At 46.9% G+C, this 25,696-nt stretch overlaps 1 protein-coding gene across 1 annotated transcript in view; it reads left to right on the forward strand.

Moving 5' to 3' along the window:
* Positions 1 to 25,696, forward strand: part of trak1a (trafficking protein, kinesin binding 1a) — a 226,082-nt gene that overhangs the window by 105,351 nt on the left and 95,035 nt on the right. The window contains 1 exon segment of the mRNA XM_038796604.1: positions 10,381 to 10,575. Coding sequence (XP_038652532.1) covers positions 10,381 to 10,575 — 195 coding nt within the window.

Genomic DNA, 25,696 nt, shown 5'->3' on the forward strand with positions numbered 1-25,696 from the left:
TTAAAAAAAAAACCCACAAAGGTTGTCCAGTTCAGCAATGTGACCTCCTTCGCCTTGTGCCTGTTGCTGAGCAGCATGCCAGGCTAGTTAGGCATTCCTGTTAATAAAATTGAGCAACAATGCTGCACTTGCAGAGAGGGAGTTGGGAAAGGTCCATTTGAATGTGGCCGATCACAGCAGTGGAGTTAACGAGAGGCAGTCGGGTCCTTCTCCGTATTCACTCGAGTTAATTTCATCAAGACTCTTATTTGCTGCCTTCCTTGCACTTATGTCAATCAACCCTTGTGAGCAATCAGGTATTACCTTTAACCTTTTAATGGCATGGATGTTGACTAATCTTCAAACCTGCAGACTTGCTCTTTTCTGAGAAGACAGGTGATCAATTTTGCCCCTGCCTGTTGAATTTGCAAAGTTCAATAGTTTTACTGGCTTCTGTAAGTTTTCTTTGAACGTGTCATTGCAATTTAATTTGGTATAACACACGTGGAAATAACTCAGGATTGAAATATTTTTCAGTGGTTTTGATTGCATATCAGTCATTTGCGAACCCTCCCATCTCTCCCTAAACGAACCTTATCGGAATCTCTCGACCCGTCCCTCTTCGCTGTGCCCCTCCTCCCAAGGGGCAGTTATTTTGAAGCTAATCGTTTCACGACACGAGTGGTATTTGCCACTAACAGGATTCTGCCATCATGCACTCCGGAGTGCATGAAGAATTATACTGACAACTAATTTAAGATTATCAGTTGGTGCACAGTGGCGTGTCCTTTACGCAAGCTAGAAGCTACTTATGTTAATACCCAGGCTGCATTCATTGCAGACAGAAGGGACATGTACGCACGTTGCACCTCTTTCAACAAAACAAAATAGACAACAGCCATTGTTTGATTGGTTCACCTGCCCTCAGCTCTTTTGAGGCCTTAAAGTGGCCAATTAGCAACTGTTTGGATTCAATTCACCTCAACAGTTAGGCAGATACAGGCAGACGCCATTTTTTCACCCAAGTTCAGGAAAGGGTGAGGGGGAAAGGGGGCTGTGGGGAAGTCATCCTTTTTGGGGATATCTCATTTATATTGGGGGCACTCTACCATTTTATGCCTCCGTGCTTAACCTCAAAAACCCTCCTCCCCAACCCCCTCCCTCGGTCGGGTGCCTGAACCCTCCCTGACCATTAAGGCTCGACTTATCTGTCTCGGTAATCATTCGCACTCCTCATCATGGGCCTGCTTGCAGTCCCAGTCGCACCCAATATTGTGTCCTGGCATTGCTGGGACTGCAAGAGCTGTCAGCCGATCAGATTGGCTGGTAGCTCTTTAGGCCGGGACTTCAGTCCACTGTGTGGTGGATGTCCCACTCTCCACATTGGGAAGGCTGCCTTTTTTTAAAGTTAGTCGGTTTACTCCCTCATAAAATTCAGTCCACCTTTCCTCATAAGAACTATGCCGTGCATTGAATTAAAACAAAATTAATATAAATTTAGAGTACCCAATTCATTTTTTCCAATTAAGGGGCAATTTAGTGTGGCCAATCCACCTACCCTGCACATCTTTGGGTTGTGGGAGAAAACACAGGGAGAATGTGCAAACTCCATACGGACATACGAGACCCAGAGCCGGGATCGAACCTGGGACCTCGGTGCTGTGAGGCAGCAGTGCTAACCACTGTGCCATCGTGCTGCCCTCCTTACATTGGTGAATGTGCTGTAATGTGGGTGGTCAGTTATATTCGGTGTCTTAGCTCAGTGACCCTTCTTTGTGTGGTTGTACACTGTCAGCTGATTAGACCATAAGACATAAGAGCAGAATTATGCCACTCGGCCCATCGTGTCTGCTCCGTCATTCGATCATGGCTGACAGGTTTTTAAAAAATAAATTTAGAGTGCCCAATTTATTTTTTCCAATTAAGGGGCAATTTAGCGTGGCCAATCCACCTAACCTGCACATCTTTGGGTTGTGGGGGTGAAACCCACGCAAACACGGGGAGAATGTGCAAACTCCACACGGACAGTGACCCAGAACCGGGATCGAACCTGGGACCTCGGTGCCATGAGGCAGCAGTGCTACCCACTGTGCCACCGTGCTGCCCATGGCTGACATGTTTATCAGCCCCATTCTCCTACATTCTCCCCATAACCCTGATCCCCTTATTAATCTAGAACCTATTGATCTCTTTTTTTACAATATTAAAGTACCCAATTTTTTCCCCCCAATCCAGATCTTTGGGTTGTGGGGGGTGCAACCCACGCACACATGGGGTGAATGTGCAAACTCCACACGGGCAGGGGCCGGGATCGAACCTGGGTCCTTGGCGCCGTGAGGCAGCAATGCTAACTACTGCGCCATTGTGCCGCCTATGTCTCTGTTTTAAAGACACTCAGTGACTTGGCCTCCACACCCTTCTGCGGCAATCAGTTCCACAGATTCTCCACCCTCTGGCCGAAGAAATTCCTCATCTCTGTTTCAAAGGATCGTCCCTTTAGTCTGAGATGGTGTCCTCTGCTTCTAGTATCCCCTACTAGTGGGAACATCCTCTCCACGTTCACTCTATCCAGGCCTTGCAGTATCCTGTAAGTTTCAATAAGATCCCCCCCACCCCTTCCTTTAGCACAGACCCAGGATCCTCAACCACTCTTCATATGACAAGCTCTTCATTCCTGGGATCGTTTTCTGAGCATCCCCTGGACCCCCTCCAAGGCCAGCACATCCTTCTTAGATACGGGGCCCAAAACCTCTCTCAAAATATTCCAAATGGGGTCTGACCAGAGCCTTATACAGCCTCAGCAGTACATCCCTGCTCTTGTATTCTAGCCCTCTCGACATGAATGCCAATCCAACTGATTGCTGGATCATTGTGGGCTGAGTTCGATTCGTCTTCCCCTGCTATTCACTTTGGCCTTTCCCTCATGACTCATTGGAGGTGGTTTGAGTTCAAACCATGGCTGCTTGCTGCTTTTTAGTTGGTTGCTTTTGAGTTTTCACTGGTTGAACAGGATATTTCAGGTTCACGTTGAGATTTGGAGCAACTTGATTTGCAGTTGCCATGAGATGTGTTACCGTTGCTTCAGGTTTCTTGGATACTCCCCATCATTAAAAATAAAGTTAATAATCCAGCCCACTGGAGGGCAGTGGGATTGCAGTGGGCCAGGTTACTGGGCCATTTTAATGGCCCATCTTCTAGGCCTGTGTCAGGTCGGCAAGGTTAAAATTGGCCTCAGGACGGAGGCAAAGTTCTTGTATTAACCCTATGTTTGCCGCTCCTGAAAGTGGATGGATGATACTTTCTCAATGATGCTCACTTGATGGAACAAAGTGATCATTTCTCTTATAGCCACGCCGGCCCACAACAAGATTTAATGACAGTTTTGGGGGTGCGTGCATGGGGGGGGGGGGGGGGGGGGGGACACCACTGTCAACAACCATTTATAGCTCAAAAGTTGCTTTAAAGTAATAGAATTTCACACAAGGCATTCGAAAGAAATATCATGAAGCAAAATGTAATCCGAGCCATGTAAAGAGATATTAGGCCAAATGATCAAACGCTAGGTCAAAGCGGTAGGGTTATAGAAGTATCTTGAGAGAGAGAGAGAGAGAGAGTGTGAGATCCGAGTCGCCACACTCCGGCGCCTGTTCGGGTACAGGGAGGGAGAATTCAGAATGTCCAATTCACCTAACAGCCGTCTTTCGGGACTTGTGGGAGGAAACCGGAGGAAACCCACGCAGACACGGAGAGAACGTGCAGACTCCGCACAGACAGTGGCCCAAGTCTGGAATCGAACGTGGGACCCTGGCGCTGTGAAGCAACTGTGCTAACCACTTGCGCTACCGTGCCGCCCACAAGAGACCAGGATTAGAAGAGCGTAGAGATGGCGGAGGGTTGTGGGGGTTGGGGGAAATTGCAAGGCGAGACTGTGAAGGGATTTGAAAGCCAGGGTGAGAATTTTGAATTCGAGGTGTTTCCTCCGGGAGCTGGTGTTGGGCAGTGAACAGGATTTTGTGCAGATTGGGACAGGAGCAGCAGAGGTTTGGATGACCTCGAGTTTGTGGAGCCCAGAATGCCAGGAGACCGGCCAAGAGTGCGCTGGAATAGTTGAGTATTGAGATAACTGAGGATTCCAGTTGCCGATGAGCTGGGATGTGCAAAGCGGGGCGATGTTACAGAGTTGGAACTAGCTGGTCTTGGCAATGGTGTGACAACGTGGTCAGAAGTTCAATTCGGGGTCAAGTGTAAAACCAAGGTTGACCACAGTGGCAAAATCAGACCGGATTCCTTTGACCTCGAAGCAACAATGTTGGCAGCCTTGCTCAGGCTTCTGTTGGTAGTTCACTCTTGAAGTAAGTGATTTGATAGGAATGCAGGGATCTGGAGGAAGAATAGCCAAGCCCCTTTACGGAGGAGGCAGTGGGAACTCAGTTAAGAATGTTGTTGGGTGGGTTGGGGGGGGGGGGGGGGCTGATATTTAATTGGGAGGAGATTTGGTGCTCATGAAGCAACCCAACAAATTAAAACATTTTTTGTTTCCGTAAATTTAGAGTACCCAATTCATTTTTTCCAATTTAAGGGGCAATTTAGCATGGTCAGTCCACCTAGCCTGCACATCTTTGGGTTGTGGGGGTGAAACCCACGCAGACACGGGAATGTGCAAACTCCGCACGGACAGTGACCCAGAGCTGGGATCGAACCTGGGACCTCGGCGCCGTGAGGCAGCAGTGCTAACCCACTGCGCCACCGTACCGCCGCAACCCAACAGTTTGACGGGCCTGTGCGTGCGCTGTATGAGAAGTGGCAAGGTAATCGGCAGGAACAGCCTACCGTTGCTCATCAGTTGAGGGAGCCACTTTCCTGCACAGCCTTTCGCTAACTGTTACAACTGGTTTGTCTGAAGGAGTCGCAGATTAAGGTTAAAGTTGTAAAGGGGTGGAGCGGAGACACAAAGACAGCTCAGCAGATTTGCTGGTCATTGTCGTTATTTAATCCATGCTTAGTCAGGGAATTAATAACCCACGTGACCACCTCTACCATCCCAGACACTAGTTGGAGTCCGTTACATGCTCTGCTCTTCTCTACCGTCCCTCGTGTCTCCACCCCCAGGCACTTCAAAGCAACGTCTGTTTTAAAATGTAATTCTCAGTAATGCGAACAAAGATAGAAGAAGGATGATGAGTGAGTAACCTTTCTTGTTTTTTTACATACTGGCTGCTAGAAGGGCTCCTGTTTTTACTAGCCAAGACTTTTGTTAGTTATAGCTTGATGCATGTGTTTGTTCACATTTATATCTGTCCCCATAGCAACAGAGATCTTGAACTTGATTAACTCTGGTGGAAACTTTGCTTTTGGAGCATATTTGGCACCAGAGGGGAATGATTTAGTTCCGTGCTCTCGGCCCAGTTTTCTCTCTCCCTCCATTAGATTCAGTAAAATGTCCGAACGCTGCGTTGACCAGTCTTAGCTCAGGCTCTCTGGTTTGCTGTTGCAGGAAAGCAGTTGAAGCGCGCGCACATTTAAAAAAAAAAGAATTTGCGCTACTAAAAGTAAATTCTCCCGTTTCTTTTTGATTTTCCTTCTCCTCCTGCTCCAGGACGTTCCTGGGTTTCTGCCAGTGTTGCCGTGTGGCCAGTTGTTGGTTTGCGCACAAGAGAAGCTCTGGAGATGATCTTCCTCTTAATTTATTCCTCCCTTTTCGTGGCTCTCGCACTCTGGCCTTGATTCCAAACTTGTCACTTGAGGGGGCATTCGGGCAGACCTGCGTGCGACCGCTCGGACATACGGAGAACAATTGGGCATCTGTCTAATTGATGCTTGAGTGGCCTGGACACTCTGTCCACCTGGCTGAAAACATCTCCACTACCTGTTTTCTTAACTCTCAAATGGGCAACATTTCAGGGGAGGGCAAAGAAAATGCTTCAATGACACCCCAGTGCTCTCCTTGAGGTGAAGCAAAGTTGATGTATTTTGCTACGATCCCACACCACATCCCAATAGTAACCAGGATACTGCTCAGAACCTCAATATTGTATTTTCATTTTGTAAGACTGTGTGGAAGGGACCTCACTCCAGGAGTGATTGCACGAAGAAATAGGGATATGACAGATTAAAACAAACTTTATTACTAAGTAAATAAAATATCTTTTAACATTGCACTAGAAAATAATTTGAAATTACCCCCTAAACAATACAGTGAATATAATACCTTTAACTGCTGTCTTTATTTCCACTCAAAGAGCAAGAAAATAACTCACTTCAGCTCTCAATCCACAATTGAACCACTGGCACACAGGAATACTTGCTTTACAGAGATGCTCCTTGAGATCTTTTTTTTTCTATTAAGGGGCAATTTAGCGTGGCCAATCCACCTACTCTGCACATTTTATTTTTGGGTTGTGGGGGCAAAACCCACGCAGACACGGGGAGAATGTGCAAACTCCACACGGACAGTGACCCAGAGCCGGGATCGAACCTGGGACCTCAGCGCCGTGAGGCGGTTGTGCTAACCACTAGGCCACTCCTTGAGACCTTTTGACACCACTTTAAAGAGATCTGAGTCCTGTCAGATCCATGCAGAAACTCTGGCTGTAAGCTTTCAGAAGCTGCTTCTCAGTTTGTTTCAGCTTCCCCTTGTCCTCAGACAAGTCTGCGCTGCTTTGAAGACCGTTAACCTCTTTTAACTGAACTGCAGTTAGAGCAACACTGCTTGACTTCTGGTCACAGTTTCATTCAATTCACAACTGAACTGCCTTCTGCAAAATGCCTGAAGCCGTGGCTCCACCCAGCATCAACATCATCTTGCCAAGCTGAAATCTAATTAACTCCACAGGGAATCCTCTTAATGCAAACAAAACTGCATTAGCCCAAGCCTCTTATGAAGGTTTAATTGCACCCCTGACTCCCGAAATATACTTGCCTTCAAACTCGGGTTTATTTTACAACGTGATTGCAGCGGTCACACACACTCTAACCCAGGCTTTTAACCCTTACTGCACCAAATACAATATATCTGAAATTCCTACATTCATCACATAATGACTGGGAGGAGCTTGCCGCCAATCATTCAGAATGACGACAGCATGCCCATCATGCATTGGGGCACAACATCGTAATGATGGGGCAGAGCGGCAGCAGAGAAGGATTGAAGTGGAAGCAAATGCGGAGGCGGTGGTGTCGTGGTACAGTCACTGGACTAGTCATCCTGGGGCTTTGGGTAATGCTCTTGGGACCCGGGTTCGAACCCCACCATGGCAGATGGTGAAATACAAATTCAGTAAAAACCTGGAATTAAAAGTGTAACGATGAACCGTGAAACCATTGTCATTTTAAAAACCCATCTGGTTCACTAATGTCCTTCGGGAGGGGAAATCTGCCACCCTGACCGGGTCTGGCCTACATGTGACTCCATATCCACAGCAATGTGGTTCACAACAATGTGGTCGACTCTTAAATGCCCTCAGGGATGGGCAATAAATGCTGGCCCAGCCAGCTACGCCCACATCCCATGAATGAATTACAAAAAAACCTCTGGATCCCACTACCTCGTGGAGCATCTTGCCCATGTGCCCAAAGATCTGTAGGTCAACAATCATATGGTATAGTCACATGACCCATGGCAGAAACACATGATTGAGTAGACGCCATCCTTGAATCGATGGAAAGCTGGCGATTTGCGTGGATTTAAAATCAGTGCAAGATGTTTTATTGCTCGCTTGTTGCTCCGATTGTTGCGCTGAACTTTCTGCCGACATTGTAATGTCAGGAATTTCTTTAATCCCTAAATATCAGTAGCGCCCAGTTCCTGCCAAGAATGTTTGATACTGAGCTATTGGGTCAGGATAGAGACCGAGAGCAATGAAAAGTTACATGCACCGTTATCCAGCATCCCTTTCAGCCCTATTGCGGTTGGCAGCTAAAAAGCAGAATTGGCGATCTTCGAAGAGATGCTTGCAGCCTTCAGTGAGAGAAGGGTGATGGGGAGGGAGCTTTGGAACTTATTTGGTTTACTTTCACGGTGCAACTATCAATGGCGGGGTCATGTGATGAGGGGACTGGCTAGCTCAATTGGTCAGGTTGGCATACGGTTCAGATTAATGCCAAACTCACAGGGTCGGTTCCCGGACCGGTTGAGGCAGGTATTGGCATCTGCTTCCTTGCTCTGCCCCCGAGTGTGGAAGTAGCAAACCACCAGTCGCACACATCAGTGACATGATGACTTCCAACAGCAATGTGGTGGTCAGTTCTGCGGTTTTATGCCTTGTCACAAGGTAGGATCTGCTCGATGCTGATATGACTGGCAAAGTCATAACTGAGCCAGACTCAGTAAAATTAAAAGCGAAATAAATTTGTTTTGTTGTACAGCTTTTAAAAAAAATAAATTTAGATTACCCAATTATTTTTTCTATTAAGGGGCAATTTAGTGTGGCCAATCCACCTACTCTGCACATTTTTGGGTTGTGGGGGCGAAACCCACGCAGACACGGGGAGAATGTGCAAACTCCACACGGACAGTGACCCAGAGCCGGGATCGAACCTGGGACCTCAGCGCCGTGAGGTGGTTATGCTAACCACTAGGCCACCGTGCTGCCCGTTGTTGTACAGCTTTAAGTATAAATTGCGCCCAAGGTTTCTAAACCAAGAAATAGAAATTGCGCAACGTTTTTTTCAGTGCTGGTTTCAATTGAGCAAATCCACCACAAGCCGGTCTCTGGAAAGTTTTCCAAATAATAGGCAGCAACTCAATTTTGCAACAACACGTTGAATTTCTCAAGGGAGACCAATTAGGTCTGTGGGTTGATTTACCCATCCATGCCCGTACCTGGGTTAAATTACCAGGCGGGATTTGGAAGGCTGACTCGAGCAAAAGTTTTAAAGATGTTGAGGAGATTGCAAGGTAGATGGAGAGAAACTAGTTCTGTTGCTTAGGGAATCAAGGGGACGCATTCTGCAAATTAGAGCCAGAGATTTTAAGAATGAAATGAGGAGACACTTTGATGAGAGACGCAGGTTGGTACTAATGTGGAACTCTCTTGTGAAGACTGTCAATTGATGCTAGATCGGTTATTGATTTTTAAATCTGAGATTGGTAGATGTTCATTAACCAAAGGTTATGAGGGATATGGGCCAAACCAGGTATGTGGAGGCTGACCATAGATCAGACGAGATCTTATTAAATGACAGGCCTGGCTCGAGAGGCTAAATGGGCTCTTTCTATTCTTGTGTTTCCAAACCGAAGCAGCTGGTGGGTGACATATTGAGCTTTTGCATAATGACATTTAAGCAGATTAAAATGTGTTCACCACTTCAGTAGATGTTTTTGACAACTGTTCTCTGATTTTTTAAAAAATGTGTTCATGGGATGTGGGCGTGGCTGGCTCGGCCAGGATTTATTGCCCATATCTAATTGCCCTTGAGAAGGTGAATTGTCATCTTGGGCCGCTGCAGCCCATGTGGTAACGGTCCACCTGATCTGACTGAATTCGGTCCTAGAAAAAAAAGTCACTTCGGGTTTGAGTCAGAAACATTGTCCATGTGTCGGGATGTGATGTAGTGGTTAGCACTGCAGCCTAAGGTGCTGAGGACCCAGGTTCGTACCGTGGCACTGGGTCACTGTCTGTGTGGAGTTTGCACATTCTCTCCATGTCTTGGAGGGTTTCACCCCCACAACCCAAAGATGTGCAGGCGAGGTGGATTGGCCATGATAAATTGCCCCTTAAGGACCTGGGTTGAATGTTCTGGTGTTTGGATTATAGTTGGACAATTTTGTTTCAGGTCCGTCGTTCAGACCATCCAGGTGACCTGCCCCAAGTTTGACTGTGAGGAATTGGCTGGCCTACTTAGCTATGGTGTTACTAACAGAAGGATGGTAGCAAATGCCAATCGTTGCTATTTCTGTAGCCTCCTCCATCCCACAACCCCTTATCTCCGTGCTCCTCCGATTCCAGCTTCTTGTGTGTCCCCGGTTTTGAATTGCTCCACCAATGATGGCCGTACCTCCAGCTGCCTGGGCCCTAAGCCCTGGAATTCCTATCCTAAGCCACTCTAGCTCTCTTACCCCTTGTGTTTTGGTAACACTCCATCTGAAGCGCTTTAGAACCATTTACTGCGTTTATGATGCTGTATAACACACAAAATGGGAGCAGAAGTAGGCCACTCGGCCCCTCGAGCCTACTCCGCCATTTGATAAGATCATAACTGATCTGTTTGTGTTTCGAGTTCCACATGCCCCATCTACTCGTCACAACCATAAATCCTTGCTAGGCAAAGGAATCGATCTACCTCTTTAAAAAAAAAAAAAAAAAATTTGTAAAAATATAAGTGTATATCTTTTAGAATGATGCAGTGAATAATTAATCTGCAGTTCTAATACTTTTGCTTTGATTTCTCCCCTCCCACCAGATGTGTGCAACAGTACTGATCTTCCAGAAGTTGAAATCATTAGCCTACTGGAAGAGCAACTGCCCCATTACAAGCTAAGAGCCGATACAATTTATGGTTATGACCACGACGACTGGCTTCACACCCCTCTTATTTCTCCCGATGCTAACATCGATCTCACCAATGAACAAATAGAAGAGACGCTCAAATATATGCGTAAGTACTACATCAACGGGATTATGTTAACTTCCTGCCTGGAATGGCTGACTGTAGCCAAGGGTGTGGGAGCCATTTTGAATGGGGGGGGGGGCAGGATTCTTTATAAATTTTTCTGAAAAACATTGTCAATACTTATTCAAAATGTTTCCAACTGATTTATCTTGCTTTTGCTTTGCTTGAGCTGTTTTTAAATATTCGATTAGCGTAGCTCCATCTTAGCCAATTAATGGAGCGTATGTTCAATGAAATTTCCAGTGCAGCATTTCCATTCGAAATGGACTTGATAACCTCCGACAATTGTGCTGCCCCTCCCCCCCTATTCTAAGCTATTCTAAGATAGCTTAGAATCCATTCAGCCCATTGAGTCTGCACCAACCCTTCAAATTAGCACACCGTGATGCCATAACCTCACCTGTACGTTCCTGGACACTTAAGGGGCAATTTAGCGTGGCCAATCCACCTAACCAGCACATCTTTGGACTTTGGGAAGAAACGGGAGCACCTGGAGGAAGCAATGCAGATACTGGGAGAACGTGTAAACTCACATAGGCAGTAACCAAGGCGGGAAATGAACCTGGGTCCCTAGGTTTCCCTGCGAGGCAACACGGTAGCACAAGTGGATAGCACTGTGGCTTCACAGCGCCAGGGTCCCAGGTTCAATTCCCTGCTGGGTCACTGTCTGTGTGGAGTCTGCACGTTCTCCCGTGTCTGCGTGGGTTTCCTCCGGGTGCTCCAGTTTCCTCCCACAGCCCAAAGACGTGCAGGTTAGGTGGATTGGCCATGATAAATTTCCCTTTGTGACCAAAAAGGTTGGGAGGGGTTATTGAGTTATGGGGGCAGGGTGGACGTGAGGGCTTAAGTGGGTTGGTGCAGACTCGATGGGCCGAATGGCCTCCTTCTGCATTGTTTGTTCTGTTATACATAGAATACTGTGGCTGTGGCAACAGTGCTAACCAGTGTGCCACCGAGCCACCCCCTATTGTTACAACTCTTTTCTCTTATTTGTTTACCAACATTGTATATGTAGATGGCACCTTTAAATTAATTACCATAAAATCTTTATCCTGTGCCAGTTTGTATCCCCCTTCAAGTACTTCACCAGTGCCCTTTTGAATATTACTGTTAAATCCGCTTCCATCACCCTCTCGAGCAGTGCATTCCTGACTTGAAGGAACAGTTTGTAAAGACAGGACAGCACTTGCTAACCGCTTCAAATAATTTAGCCAGTGAGCCAGTAAAGGTGGCTGATTATCAACCCGTTTGGCCACGCAGTGAAAACTACCATGGTCAACAGATCATGGAGTGGGACTTGAACTCTGATTGTGGTTCAGAGGCAAGGATCGGTCCACAGGACTTTCCCATTGAGCCGTGCGCAGCGGGAAGATTGCTGATTGGATCCCAGCTTGTCGCTGAATTAGGTTATTCAGCAGTGGCAGTAACGGTGCCCAAGAGCAATTACTCACTATCCCCGATGTAGAAAAGGGAGAAATCGACCATGTTTCCCAATCCTCCCCATTACCTAGCAATCGCCACTTTGATAGAGTACGCATAGACAAGGTCAGGTTGAGCTCCGCTCTGACACAAACGTTATCTGAGCAAAGTACAAGACCAACTATACTGTAACTCTGTACGGAGTTAATCATTTGAACAGGGGAAAACCGGTATAGCAAAATGCGAATGACTGTGCGTGCCTACAAGTCCCAAACCCTGCAATACCAAACCTAGTGGGAGTATTCCGTGAAACGCTTTGTTAATGATGGTCCGTTGCTTGAAACGCACATGTGCAGTAAAAATCTGAAATAAGGCAAAGGAAGGGAAAGCAGCTGAACGTTCGTCCTGGAAGGTGACACAAGCACAAGCTGTTCTGGCAGGTAAGGATAAGCACAGGGGTACCACTCTGGGGTATTTCTCCAGTCTGTGCTGCTTTGCTAATCTCTCAGCAGGTTTGCTGAGGCATTAGGCGAACGGAATGTGTGTAATTCTTATGCCGCCTTGAATTTGTTCTTGACACAGGTTGAGGGGAAAAGTGTCAAAATGAGGAAAGCCTCTTGGGTCGTACGTTGTTACATTTGTTGAGATAGATTTATTTCAGCAGTTAATCTTTATTATTGTCACAAGTAGGCTTGCATTAACACTGCAATGAAGTTACCGTGAAAATCCCAGAGTCGCCACATTCCGGCGCCTGTTAGGGTACACTGAGGGAGAATTCAGAAAGTCCAATTCACCTGACAAGCACGTCTTTTGGGACTTGTGGGAGGAAACCGGAGGAAATCCACACAGACACGGGGAGAAATGTGCAGACTCCGCACAGACAGTGACCCAAGCTGGGAATCGAACCAGGGACCCTGGCGCTGAGGAGCAACAGTGCTAACCACTGTGCTACCGCGCAGCAACCCGAGTGTCACTCTTTCCTGTCCCAGGACAGTCCTGTTCCATTCTGTTAAAGAGGAATTCTACCAAAGCATTGACCAGATTTCCAATCTATAAAATCCATGCACACGTAGAACCCATTAATGGGATTTCTAGTCCTTTTTTTAATAACCCATTAATAGCAAATTCTACTATGGGTTTTCATTTCCGTAGTTTATCTTTTTGGTTATATTGTAAAGACGTCTGAATTGTAGTGTGGGGTTTTTCCTTTCTTGGGGGACAAATGAAGGAACGAGTTGGGCAAGAAAGACACAACTGCTTCTGGGTCCGGGAATACACCACAGGAAGTCTATTGTGGCAGCCGCTTTATTATAAATCGTTCCAAGGAATTGTGGTGCGTGCATGTACAAAATTATTTTTCTGATGAACCAAAAGGTGTTGGAGGGTTTGAACAATGCAAAGGTTCATGTTGTTGAAATCTTTAACATCCGAGTAAAAGTTTTAGACCGAAAGAAGCGTAACAAATAACAGCACGGTTAAAGGTTAAACTATTTTACCTTCAATAAGTATAGAGGCCGTTGGGATCTAGGGCCGCAGCAGGCACATGCTGAGGAGCATGAGGGACGTAGAGATCTTTATACACAAAAGACCCCCCCCCCCCCCCCAAACAGGTGATACATTGATAATTGCTGAGCAATTCAGTTGGCTTACACAGAGACAAAGGTACCATTCCGATACAAAGGGATTGGGGGGGGGGGGGGGGGGGTGCGGTGATAGACGATGTCAATGTCTACTGCAGTAATTCTACAGAGATGAATATACATTAGCAATACAAAGGGCGTGCTAATTGAGCGACATCACCGGCTCCGATGGTACTTTTAAACAATGGTGTGTGTGTCACCAAAAAAACTGAATTGATCTCGTCAGGAAATTGATTAAACTCCAGCCAATGTAATCAACTTACAAGGGGCCATCTGTCTGCTAACTGAATTAATGAAGTATGGAAAGCAACTCTTGAAGACTTTGTCATGTGTCCCATGTTGTTTCAGACGGTCAAGTTTAGGTTTCCACAATGTCCAACCTATACGGAGGTAGTATACTTAAATCCTCTTTCCCTCTTGAATTCTGGGTAAAGAATCCATTCGACAATAATCCGACCCAAGCTTCTTGAATGGTGCCGACTTTAAAGATCTCCAGTGAAATTATTTTATGCTCGTGTCATAATACACACCAGTATATCATGGTGCAGACACGCACACTGATTGACACACAGCAAGACCAATCAACACACACAACACCGCAGCCAATCACCAGTTAGAGCACACTCACTACAAAGACAGAGGGCATCAGTTTTCCCGCTCATTCGGGATGCAGCCTCTCAGAAGGACAGAGCTCACAGCTTACAGCACAGATCTTCACCATGTGCTGAGTGCATAGACTGGTTGGGATAGGCATAGGTCTTTAGTTTAATCTAACATAGTGTCGACCCACAGTGAAAGTGTGTTCAACAGTTTCTAACTTAATAAAATAGTGTTGTACTATTTAAAGTGTTGGTAGCCTGTATGTGTTGCTGCTGAGGTAAACGCAGTCTCCACGGATCCAGAGTACCCAACACATCAGCTCGTTCGGTTCCTAGTTGGCGTTAATTGACGACACAAAACTGCTTTGGATTTGGCGGAGAAACTTTACCCCGAGGCTATTGGAGGATGTGATTTTAAAGTCTGTTGTTGGTCAAGAGTGGAGAGAGCATTCCTATGCATCTGGCTGTGGTGCTCTAGATATGAAGTGATGTTAACACTGGAAAAATAAAAAAAAAACAAATTGTTCCCTTTAACCGCAGCTTTGTCTTGACGAATTTCTTCCCATTCCACTCAAGTACTGAAAATGTTGGAAGTACTCAGCCCGTCTGGCAGCATCTGTGGAGAGAGAAAGGCGTTGACCTTTCCAGTCCAACGCGACTCTTCATATCTGAGCGTTCGCAGAATATTACTTTTATTTGATACTTTCCAGAGTGCTGGTCCCAGAGGAATGTCATCTGCAGGATGCAATAGAGGTTAGGGTTTGGCTATCTAGATATTTAATTTTCAATTTGTTGCATGTACCCTGTGAGTAGGGGTGCTCTGTCATATTGCCAGTGCAGTCAGTAGTTGGAATATGATGGACAATAGGACCACATGGCATCCCATTCACCTGAGGAGGCAAAGTTGAAGCTTAGGCCTTCCATCATCCAGCCACATTCTTTGCCATCCCAGCTGCCGACTCACTGGGAGCGAGATGATTTTGTTCATCACGGTCTCTGCTGCTGTTTGATCAAAATATTTTTGTACTTTAGTCCCATTTCCTTAACTAAAATCTGTAGTATTGGGAGGAACTTGCAAAGAGAGACTGACCCCCAACATGGCCAGATCATCTGTTTAGTGACATTATCATGTGCTGGGCAGGCTCGAGACATGAATACATTATACTGCTTCCTTTTAGATATTTTGTACTGAACTGTTTACAGGTAACTTGTACAACTTCAAGAACAAATAAAGAAATTTATGTGACTGTACACACTTGGCAAAATAACTATTTGGAAAGATGCTGCTGTACACGGTTGCTTGTTGTGTACAGTGGTTTGCCTTGGTCATGTGACCTCTGAGTCATATGATCTCATTTGTTTGAGAGTAAGGGATTCAGGCGGAAGCCATTTTACCCACCTACGTGGAACATGGTATCAGGGGCATGCAGTTAAAGCTAATAGATAGATGAGAGTTAGCCACTGATTAATTAAAACATCACACCCGCCAAGTGTGGGCACCCCGCTAAGGGGTCCATGGGGGTACCCCCTATTCAGGCCCCGTTACAGAACCCCCTCCCTTCCAGGACCCGGAGGCCCCTACTTACCTGCCCTGCGCATAACCCCCCTCCTTCCACTCTCATTTCATGGGCAGGCCCCCCTCACCCCCTGGACTTTGGCAGTGCCATCCAGGCACCTTGGCGGTGCCAGTGAGCCACCCTGCACTTACCCTGACCACCCATGGTTCTCTGGTGGCACGGGCAGCCCCACCCGGGTGCCGTTCCGCCTGGTCCACGTTTGAAAATTATGGGCGCGATTCTCCGGTCGAGCCGGGCTCTCGCTTGAGAGCAACGCGGCCTGAGAATCCCCAGAAAGGCCTCCCGACAGGCTCCGCGTCTCGCAAGGTTCTCCAAAGTTCCGCAAGACATTGGAGTTGCAACCCAGGCCCAAATGGGCGTGACTGAACGACGGAGATCGAATTGAGGTCGAGAAGATGATGAAAGACATTGTAGCACAGTGGCTAGCACTATGGCTTCACAGCAGCAGGGTCCCAGGTTCGATTCCCGGCTTGGGTCACTGTCTGTGCGGAGTCTGCACTTTCTCCCCGTGTCTGCGTGGGTTTCCTCCGGGTGCTCCGGTTTCTTCCCACAGTGCCGAAAGAAGTGCTCTATTTGGTAATGTGGACATTCTGAATTCTCCCTCTGTGACCCGAACAGGCGCCGGAATGTGGCGACTAGGGGATTTTCACAGTAACTTCATTGCAATGTTAATGTCAGCCTACTTGTGACAATAAAAGATTATTATTATTAAATAGACGTAGAGTGGATACTCGCTCCTGTGGAACAATCTAGAACAAGATGTCATAGTTTTAGGCTAAAGGGCTGCAGATTTAAATCAGTGAGGAGAAATTACTTCTGTCAAAGGGCGGTGAATCTAAACTTCACTACCCCAGAGCGTGGTGGATGCCGGAACACTTGGAGATGGACAGATGTTTAATTAGTAATGGGTTGAAGGGTTATGGAGAACAGGCAGGAAAGTGGAGTCTAGGCCGAGGGGAGATCAGTCATGATCGTATTGAACGGCGGAACGCGTTCGAGGGGCTGAATGGCCTACTCCTGCCTCTAGTTCTTCTGTTCTTATTAAGTTATGAATTTCCCACAATAAAAACGCCAAGGCCAGGATTGAACAGACCCGCCACTGTGTCTCCCCCTCACCAGAGAATGCAGCAGGCCATTTAAATTGCCGTTTAATTCGGCAGGACCGCAATATCCCGCCCGTTGGGAGAGGCCATAATATTGAATGAACGGGATTTTCCACAGGAACCTTCCCATCCAACCCAGAAGCAATTTCACGGTAGTACGGCAGATATGTGCGGGAAATAGTCCCACTCATCATCAAGAGCAGGGAAGGTGAGAACGTGATATTTATATTTTCCTCCCATCTCAGGCAGCAAGGGGTAAGCGTTCCGGTACGTTCCTCACTCCCATTCCCCCGCAACCCGGGACCCCCTCCCCCACCAACACCATGATCAAGCCACCCCCCTCCTCCTCTCACCCGTTACCCTCCTACCTTCAGAACCCTTGGGACTTATCTTTTCAAACTGCCCTGGGTGCTTAGTCCTAGGTAGGGCACGCAGTGACACTCCGAGCCACTGCAGAGCTGTGCCTGGCCAGGTTAAATTGCTGCCGGCCAATCTGATTCAAGGAAAATGGTCACAGGCAGGACCTCCTTCCAAGGGCAGGCAGAAGACCAAGCAAGCCATTAATTGGCAGTGGAAGTTCAAGAATCGACGGATGAGCGTTAGGCCCCCGCCCGCAGGGTGGCGAGTGCCAATCACTCGCCATCGTAGGATTCTACCCTATGATAAGTTCCTCTGGGCCAACCAGTCTATTTATCTGCCCTGGAGACCAGACGCAAAGCAAACAATTACAGATGGGGAGAAGTGGAAGTTGGAACATCATTGCCAGAGACTCATCCCCATCTTCTCAGAATTCCATGATTTTTGGAAATTTCCATGATTTCTCCAGGGAGAGAAAATCATTTACCAATTCCATGACTTTTGCCCGGTTCTTCCTGGCCCATGGGAACCCTGGAAGAGATCATGTGTGATTTGAAACGTTAACTTGGTTTTTCTCTCCACAGATGCTGTCAGACCCGCTGAGTATTTCCAGTGTTTTCGGTTTTAATTTCGGATTTCCAGCATCTGCAGTATTTTGCTTTCATTTTCTCGATCTCCAGTATCTTGCCCCAGTTGAACTTTAGGGCTGGAACGGTTTTAATGGCCTCCAGTCAAAAACCTAAACGTCAGTACTTTTGCTTCCAAATCCATCCCTCTGACCAGCGATTCAGTCTGGTTGAAACCATGGCGAAATACGATATTGCTTCGAAAGGGGCCATTCGGCCCATCGCCCTCTTTGAAATGACGATCCAATTACTTCTACTCCTCTGTCTTTTCTGCCCGGCCAGGCCAGGCAGTGCATTTCACATCACAAATTGTTGGGTATAAATAACTCCTCTTCCCTCCAGTTCTTTTGTTATTCCCTTAAATACACTTCCACCCATTTGGGATCCCCTTAAACCCATGTCCTCCTCCGTCTGGAATGCCCTTAAACCTGGCTCCTCCGTCTGGAATGCCCTTAAACCTGGCTCCTCCGTCTGGAGTGCCCTTAAACCTGGCTCCTCCGTCTGGAGTGCCCTTAAACCTGGCTCCTCCGTCTGGAGTGCCCTTAAACCTGGCTCCTCCGTCTGGAATGCCCTTAAACCTGGCTCCTCCATCTGGAATGCCCTTAAACCTGGCTCCTCCGTCTGGAATGCCCTTAAACCTGGCTCCTCCGTCTGGAATGTCCTTAAACCTGGCTCCTCAGTCTGGAATGCCCTTAAACCTGGCTCCTCCGTCTGGAATGCACTTAAACCTGGCTCCTCTGTCTGGAATGCCCTTAAACCTGGCTCCTCAGTCTGGAATGCCCTTAAACCCGAATCTTCCCGCCTGGAACCACCTTCAACCGGGCTCATGTGACACCAGGCCCACAGCAATGTGGTTGACTCTTAATTGCCCCCTCAAGGGCAATTAGGGATGGCAATAAATGCTGGTACAGCCTGCGACGCCTACATCCCATGAACGAATAAAAAACTCCTCCGGATGCACCTAAGTGTCAGTGGACGCGCCGATATATCTGGTTGTTTCAATTCACCATGATGGAGGTGACAATTGCTTTGCACAAGTGGGCTGACTTTTGTTGAGAGCGTTGAATATTTGCACTCTGAGCAGTTTTCCAAATTTCAGCTCTGGCAATAATATGGCCCCTTTATCAAAGTGAAATTATGGGCGCGATTCTCCGGCCATGTTGGGCTGTCGCTTGAGCGCGACGCGGCTGGAGAATCCCCAGAAAGGCCTCCCGGCAGGCCCCGCGCCTCGCAGGATTCGCCGAAGTTCCGCAAGACGTCAGAGTCGCAACCCCGGCCCAAGTGGGCGTGACCGAACAACGGTCGCGGAAGTAGCTCGAAAACCTACTTACGAACCTACCTGCACGGGATCCAGCCATAACTCTGCCTCCCCAGGAAGGCTGCAACCAGCCGCCGATCAGTGCTAGTCCACAAACGATCTCCCCTCATTCTTCTAAACTCGAGAGATGTCCGATGCCCGCAGTTTTTCAGCTCACGGGTAGTCATAGATTCAGGTTTGGGAACAAAGTGGTAGAGCTGGGAGTTCCCAGTGATTTATATGGGAAGTGACCTTCCCCTTTAAGGTAGCACCACATGGGAGCAATGTGGTAATGATGCAGCTTCTGTTGGGAGATTTCTAACGGCGTGACTAGGTATGACATTCCAGTTATTAAGATACAAACTTGTGGAATGTGATTGCATTTGTGAAAATCAAACAATTGGAATCGATACAAAGCTTTTTACGTCACATGTTTGAGTAAACCCTTCTAGTGAAGGACTTGGCTTTTGACTTGGTTGTATTACAGTTTCCACTGATTGTTTGAGTATAAGAGTACACGCCAGCCAATTGAGTTTTGCTTACAAAATCAAATATGCGCTCGAGGTTGGATATATTTGAATGTGGCACGCTGGTTTAATAATTAATTCTCATCCTTTGTTTGTTATCTATTGATTAAACTGGTTTATGTTAGACAAAACCAAGTGGCATTATGGGGTTACTGGTGATAAATTAGTTGGAGCACATTTTTGTTTTCTATTCGTTCACAGGGCATCGGCTTTGTTGCCAAGGCCAGCATTTGTTACTCTTCCCTTATTGCCCTTGAAAAGATGGTGAGATTTGCCTTGAGTACAACTGTGGGTCTTTCTAGGCTGTCTCAAAGGGAATTTAAGAGTCAACCCCATTGCTGTGAGCCTGGTGTCATATATAGAGGCCAGACTGGGTAACGTTAGCAGATTTCCTTCCCTAAAGGACGCCCAGTGAACCAGATGGGTTTTCATCGGCAATCTGGTGGTTTCATGGTGACCATTACTGACGTGACCTTTTAGCCCAGATTTTATTTAATAACCGAATTTCAACTTGGATTGGATTTGTTTATTGTCACGTGTACCGAGGTACAGTGAAAAGTATTTTTCTGCGAGCAGATCATTAAGTACATCAAAATAAAAGAAAAGAAAATACATAATAGGGCAACACAAGATACACAATGTAAATACATAGACACCAGCATCGGGTGAAGCATACACGGTTGTAATATTAATCAGGTCAATACATAAGAGGGTCGTTTAGGAGTCTGATAACAGCGTGGGAGAAGCAGATTTTGAGTCTGTTCTTGCATGTTTTCAGGCTTAGAGTGGTGGAGGGGGGGGGGCGGGCAAAGGAGAGGTGAATGGTGTGGTGGGTGGGTGGAGAAGTGAAGAGGCGGAAGGAGAAGTGGTGAGGGGGAAGGAGAAGTGAAGAGGGTGAGGGGGAAGGAAAAGTGAAGAGGGTGAGGGGGAAGGAGGGGTGAAAGGGGGTGGGGGAAGGAGGGATGGGTGAAAGGGGGTGGGGAAGGAGGGGTGAAAGGGGGTGGGGGAAGGGGGGTGAAAGGGGGTGGGGGGGCGGGCAAAGGAGAGGTGAATGGTGTGGTGGGTGGGTGGAGAAGTGAAGAGGGTGAGGGGGAAGGAAAAGTGAAGAGGGTGAGGAGGAAGGAGGGTGAAAGGGGGTGGGGGAAGGAGGGATGGGTGAAAGGGGGTGGGGGAAGGAGGGATGGGTGAAAGGGGGTGGGGAAGGAGGGGTGAAAGGGGGTGGGGGAAGGGGGTGAAAGGGGGTGGGGGAAGGGGAGGAGGGGGTGTGGCAGGATGGTGACTCCACAGATTTTCTCCAGGGAATTGAATTTCCCATAATTTGTGAAAATATTTATACACCCATGTTTATGTGGATCCGCAATGCGTTTGTCCTTCCTGAGAATGGGAGCCTTCCATTTGGCTGAGGGAAGGAGATTTCCGATTTCCCTCAGCGTTGTGAGGGGGCAGACTGTAACATGGATCTCAAATACCTGATGCACCATTTCCACCTTCTGTAATGTTCAAATATAACTTATCTGCTGACCGTTATCAGTCCAACTACCGATAAGAAGGGATAACAAAGTCTTGTGCCTCGATGACGTACTCAAGAGTGAAGGAACATTTTTGTTGGGTTTGGGAGGAATCTTTTTTCACTCTACAATGTTTTACTCTAAAAAGATGTCATCACTTTGGCATAGTGAAATCTGCCTGATGTACGTGGTTATAACTGCTGCCATGCTGACAATATCCCGTCGTGTCAGTTTAAGGTCTGCTTTCATGTTGTAAAAAGATCATGCCGAATATTCTGCAGGTGAGCTTTCACAACTCTTATCACTTGGGGTTTTTTTTATTGTGGGTTTTGGTGACAATCCTGCCAACAGTGCAGCACTCCCTTGGTACCACACTGAGGCGTCTTTGCATTTCTGGAATGATACAGGAACCTCCAGCTTACTGACTCGTGGGTGTGCCTGTAAACCTAAACTGATCACCTCCTCACGTTGGCTCGCTCAAAGCCTTCGCTTGCTAATGTTATTAAAATGCTAATCCACGGAGTTTTAGCAGATTACCATGTAAATGTTAATGCTGTAATGTGTTCAAACTGTTTGGTTGAAATGTCGGTAACGAAAGGTAGGCACTTGCATTATAATCTAATAATAATAATAATCTTTATTATTGTCACAAGTAGGCTTGCATTAACACTGCAATGAAGTTACTGTGAAAATCCCCTAGTTGCCACATTCCGGCGTCTGTTCGGGTTCACAGAGGGAGAATTCAGAATGTCCAATTCACCTAACAAGCACATTTTTCAGGACTTGTGGGAGGAAACCGGAGCACCCGGAGGAAACCCACGCAGACACGGGGAGAGCGTGCAGACTCTGCACAGTGACCTAAGCCGGGAATCAAACCTGGGACCCTGGCGCTGTGAATCTACCGTGCCACTCTACCCAGATGTGAGAATTAATATATTCCTGAAATAAATTGATTTACTTCAAATCAGCCCAGAGGGATGAATGTACCTAGTCTATCTGCTTGTCTTTAAAATTCTAATAGGAGGGGTAGCATGTGGCGCAGTGGTTAGGATTGGGACGATGGCGCTGAGGACCCGGGTTCGAATCCCGGCCCTAGGTCACTGTCCGTGTGGAGTTTGCACATTCTCCTCGTGTCTGCGTGGGTTTCACCCCCACAACCCAAAGATCTGCAGGGTAGGTGAATTGGCCACGCTAAATTGCCCCTTAATTGGGAAAAAAATAATTGGCTACTCTTAAATTTAAAAACAAAATTCTGATGTAAAGATTCTTGGCTCAATGGTATTTACATAGAACATACAGTGCAGAAGGAGGCCATTCGGCCCATCGAGTCTGCACCAACTCACTTAAGCCCTCACTTCCACCCTATCCCCGTAACCCAATAACCCTTCCTAACCTTTTTCTGATCGCTGAGGGCAATTTAGCACCTAACCTCCACGTCTTTGGACTGTGGGAGGAAACCGGAGCACCCGGAGGAAACCCACGCAGACACTGGGAGAACCCAGCAGGGAATCGAACCAGGGACCCTGACGCTGTGAACCAAGAGTGCTAACCACTATGCTACCGTGCTGCCCTATTTGAGACTCATTCTCCCATAAGAAGATGATATAGTCACAGTGTCACTGGAATAGTAAACTAGAGGCCCAGGCTAATGCTCTGGGGACACAGGTTCAAATCCCACAGTGACAACTGGTGGAATTCAAATTCAATTAATAAAATGGTAATCGTGGAACTGGCACCATTTGGTAAAAACCCATTTGGTTCACTAACTCCCTCTGGGGAAGGAAATCCGCTTCCATCAAGGTAGCGTTTGACTGAATGTGGCATTGACGAACCCAGGTAAAATTAAAGTTTATCGGAATTTGGAAAGCAAGCCACTGGTTGGAGTCAAACCTAGCGCAACAAAGGAAGATATATCCTGGAGCTGAGATGACTGACCTCCAACCACCACAACCATCTCCCTTTGTGCCAGGTATGACTCCAAACAGCAGAGTGTTTTCCCCCTGAATCCAGTTTCATTCTTTTTTGTGGAGTTTGTAGCAGTTTGATACAACTGAGTGGCTCACTGGGCCATTTCAGAGGGAAGTTAAGAGTCAAACACATTGTGGGTCTGGAGTCACAAGTAGGGGAGACCAGGTAAGGACGGCAGATTTCCTTCCCTGAAGGACATTAGTCAACCAGGTGGATATCTATGACAATCGGCAGTGATTTCATTGGACATTAATTCCAGGTTTCTTTTTATCGGTTTAAATATCACCACCTGCCGTGGTGGGATTTGATCCCAGGTGTGTACCAAGTTTTTTAAAATAAATTTAGAATAACCAATTCATTTTTTCCAATTAAGGGGCAATTTAACGTGGCCAATCCACCCAACCTGCACATCTTTGGGTTGTGGGGGCGAAACCCACGCAGACACGGGGAGAATGTGCAAACTCCTCACAGACAGTGACCCAGGGCCGGAATTCGAACCCGGGTCCTCAGCGCCTTGGGCAGTAATGCTAACCACTGTGCCACCGTGCCACCCATGGTGTGTACCAAGTTGACTACTGTTGATATTTTCCCATCTGATAGTCGACTTAGAGGGCAGCTTTATTGGTCCTTGTCGAACAACTTCATGATTCATGTTAATACTTCAACTGAGTCTATATTTAATGTAGTAAGAAGTCTTACAACACCAGGTTACACATCATATATTTAATGTAATATAGAATTTATATTTCAGTTTGTGGGGCAAATAATCGATGTGGGGGAGGCGGGGGAGGGGGGTGGGGCATGTTTTCAACTTGATCCCAAGTTGTTCATGTGAGGAAAAATATATCTGCAAATTCCTGACTTGTAACAGCCATTGTGATGAAAATGAATGTGGACCCTTTCTCCCTCTTCAGGTTCCCAAGCAAGGACATATTATAAATCTGATTTTTAATGAGGCAATATACACATTAAAAGGGACTTTCTATGGCTCTGGGGAAGTGAGGCAGGAGCCCCTCTCCATTTGATTGGCAGTTGCCCCGGGAAACACCTTTTTCCATAAACATGCCAAAATAATCAGGAAGTCAGAAAATCATAAAGATGTTGCAGAGCAGAAATGAGCCATGTGGTTCAACAGAATCATGGTATCAGATAATCAAAGGTTAATCTCTCCCTGTACGTGCCCAATTCTTCACTTTTTACTGAAAGTGGCATATGGCTTATTTATTACTGTGACCTTGTGTTTATAGAAGGTTCCAGAGTTATTTTACTTTTGGACTGAGGGACATTGAACAAAGAAAAATTTATATGTTAAAGTTCAAAAGCTTCGGGTGTTTTTAGAAGGGTTCCATAGTCGAAGTGCTCTGATTTTGCCAGCTTTGTGACCCTGAGGACATAATAGAATTAGTGTCTGCCAAGCAAGGGTTATAGAATTTCACTGAATGGATGTGAAAATGTGCTGCAGAAAATACTGTGCATTTGTACAGTTTGCTCAGTAATTCATTTCAATTGTACCTTTTAAAACAAAAATTATTTGGGCAGATGTTTGAAAGAGTTGTACGCTGGAGGCTCCCAACTTTTTAATTTCTCACAAGCATTCGCGCTTGCTACTTTAATCTGTCTTGGGAATCGTGAAAGCTGACTTTGCAGAATCTGCTCTACGTGTATGTTAGTTATTTTTTTAGAGCTTGGAGAGATCGTCATCGCAGTGGTTAGCACAGTTGCTTCACAGCGCCAGGGTCCCAGGTTCGATTCCCGGCGTGGGTCACTGTCTCCAGAGTCTGCACTTTCTCTCTCTGGCACCCCCACCCCAAATTCTCGACCCCAGAAGAGACAATCATCCCCCCCCCCCCATTATTAAATGTGCACGTCACCCCCTCCCATCCCACACCACGCAGAGGTGAGGATGTCCCAGCCCTCTCCCCATCCTCATCCACTCTCGTTGGCATCGGGACATTGCACCCCTTCACGCCCTGACCCTTCAACCCCCTCCCCATTTCATGGCATTGGCCCTTCCTCAGGCCTTGCCCCTTAGCAGTGCCCTATGACTACATAACGCTTTGCCTGGTATCTGGAAGTGCCAACTCTCAGGGCGCCATGTTGGCACTCTATCTCTGACCCGGGGGGCTCCTATGGCCACCGAGCCTCCCCGTGGCATGGTCATCATGTCTGTTCTCTGTTGTGTCATGTGAGAGTACCTTTAAGAAATGCATGTTTAAGCAATGTACATTTAAGAAATGAAGCAGGTCATATTACTGAAGTGATGTCAGAGGGGGGAGCTGAGCTGAGATCACTTCTGCTTTTTCTGCTCTTAGTTTCAGTTTGAGAAAGCAGCTGAAAAGTACCTGGCTGGTTTGCTGTGAGTTGTTTTGAAAGGAGAAAGCCTGTTTTGAGAAAAGAGCTTGGGTGTGTCTGTGTTTCAAGTGAGCTGGATCTGCTGTGATCTCTGCCATGAAAGAATATCTCTGAATCATTTGGGTGTTTTATA

The sequence above is a fragment of the Scyliorhinus canicula genome, chromosome 5, assembly GCF_902713615.1.
Source record: "Scyliorhinus canicula chromosome 5, sScyCan1.1, whole genome shotgun sequence".
Lineage (NCBI taxonomy): Eukaryota > Metazoa > Chordata > Chondrichthyes > Carcharhiniformes > Scyliorhinidae > Scyliorhinus > Scyliorhinus canicula.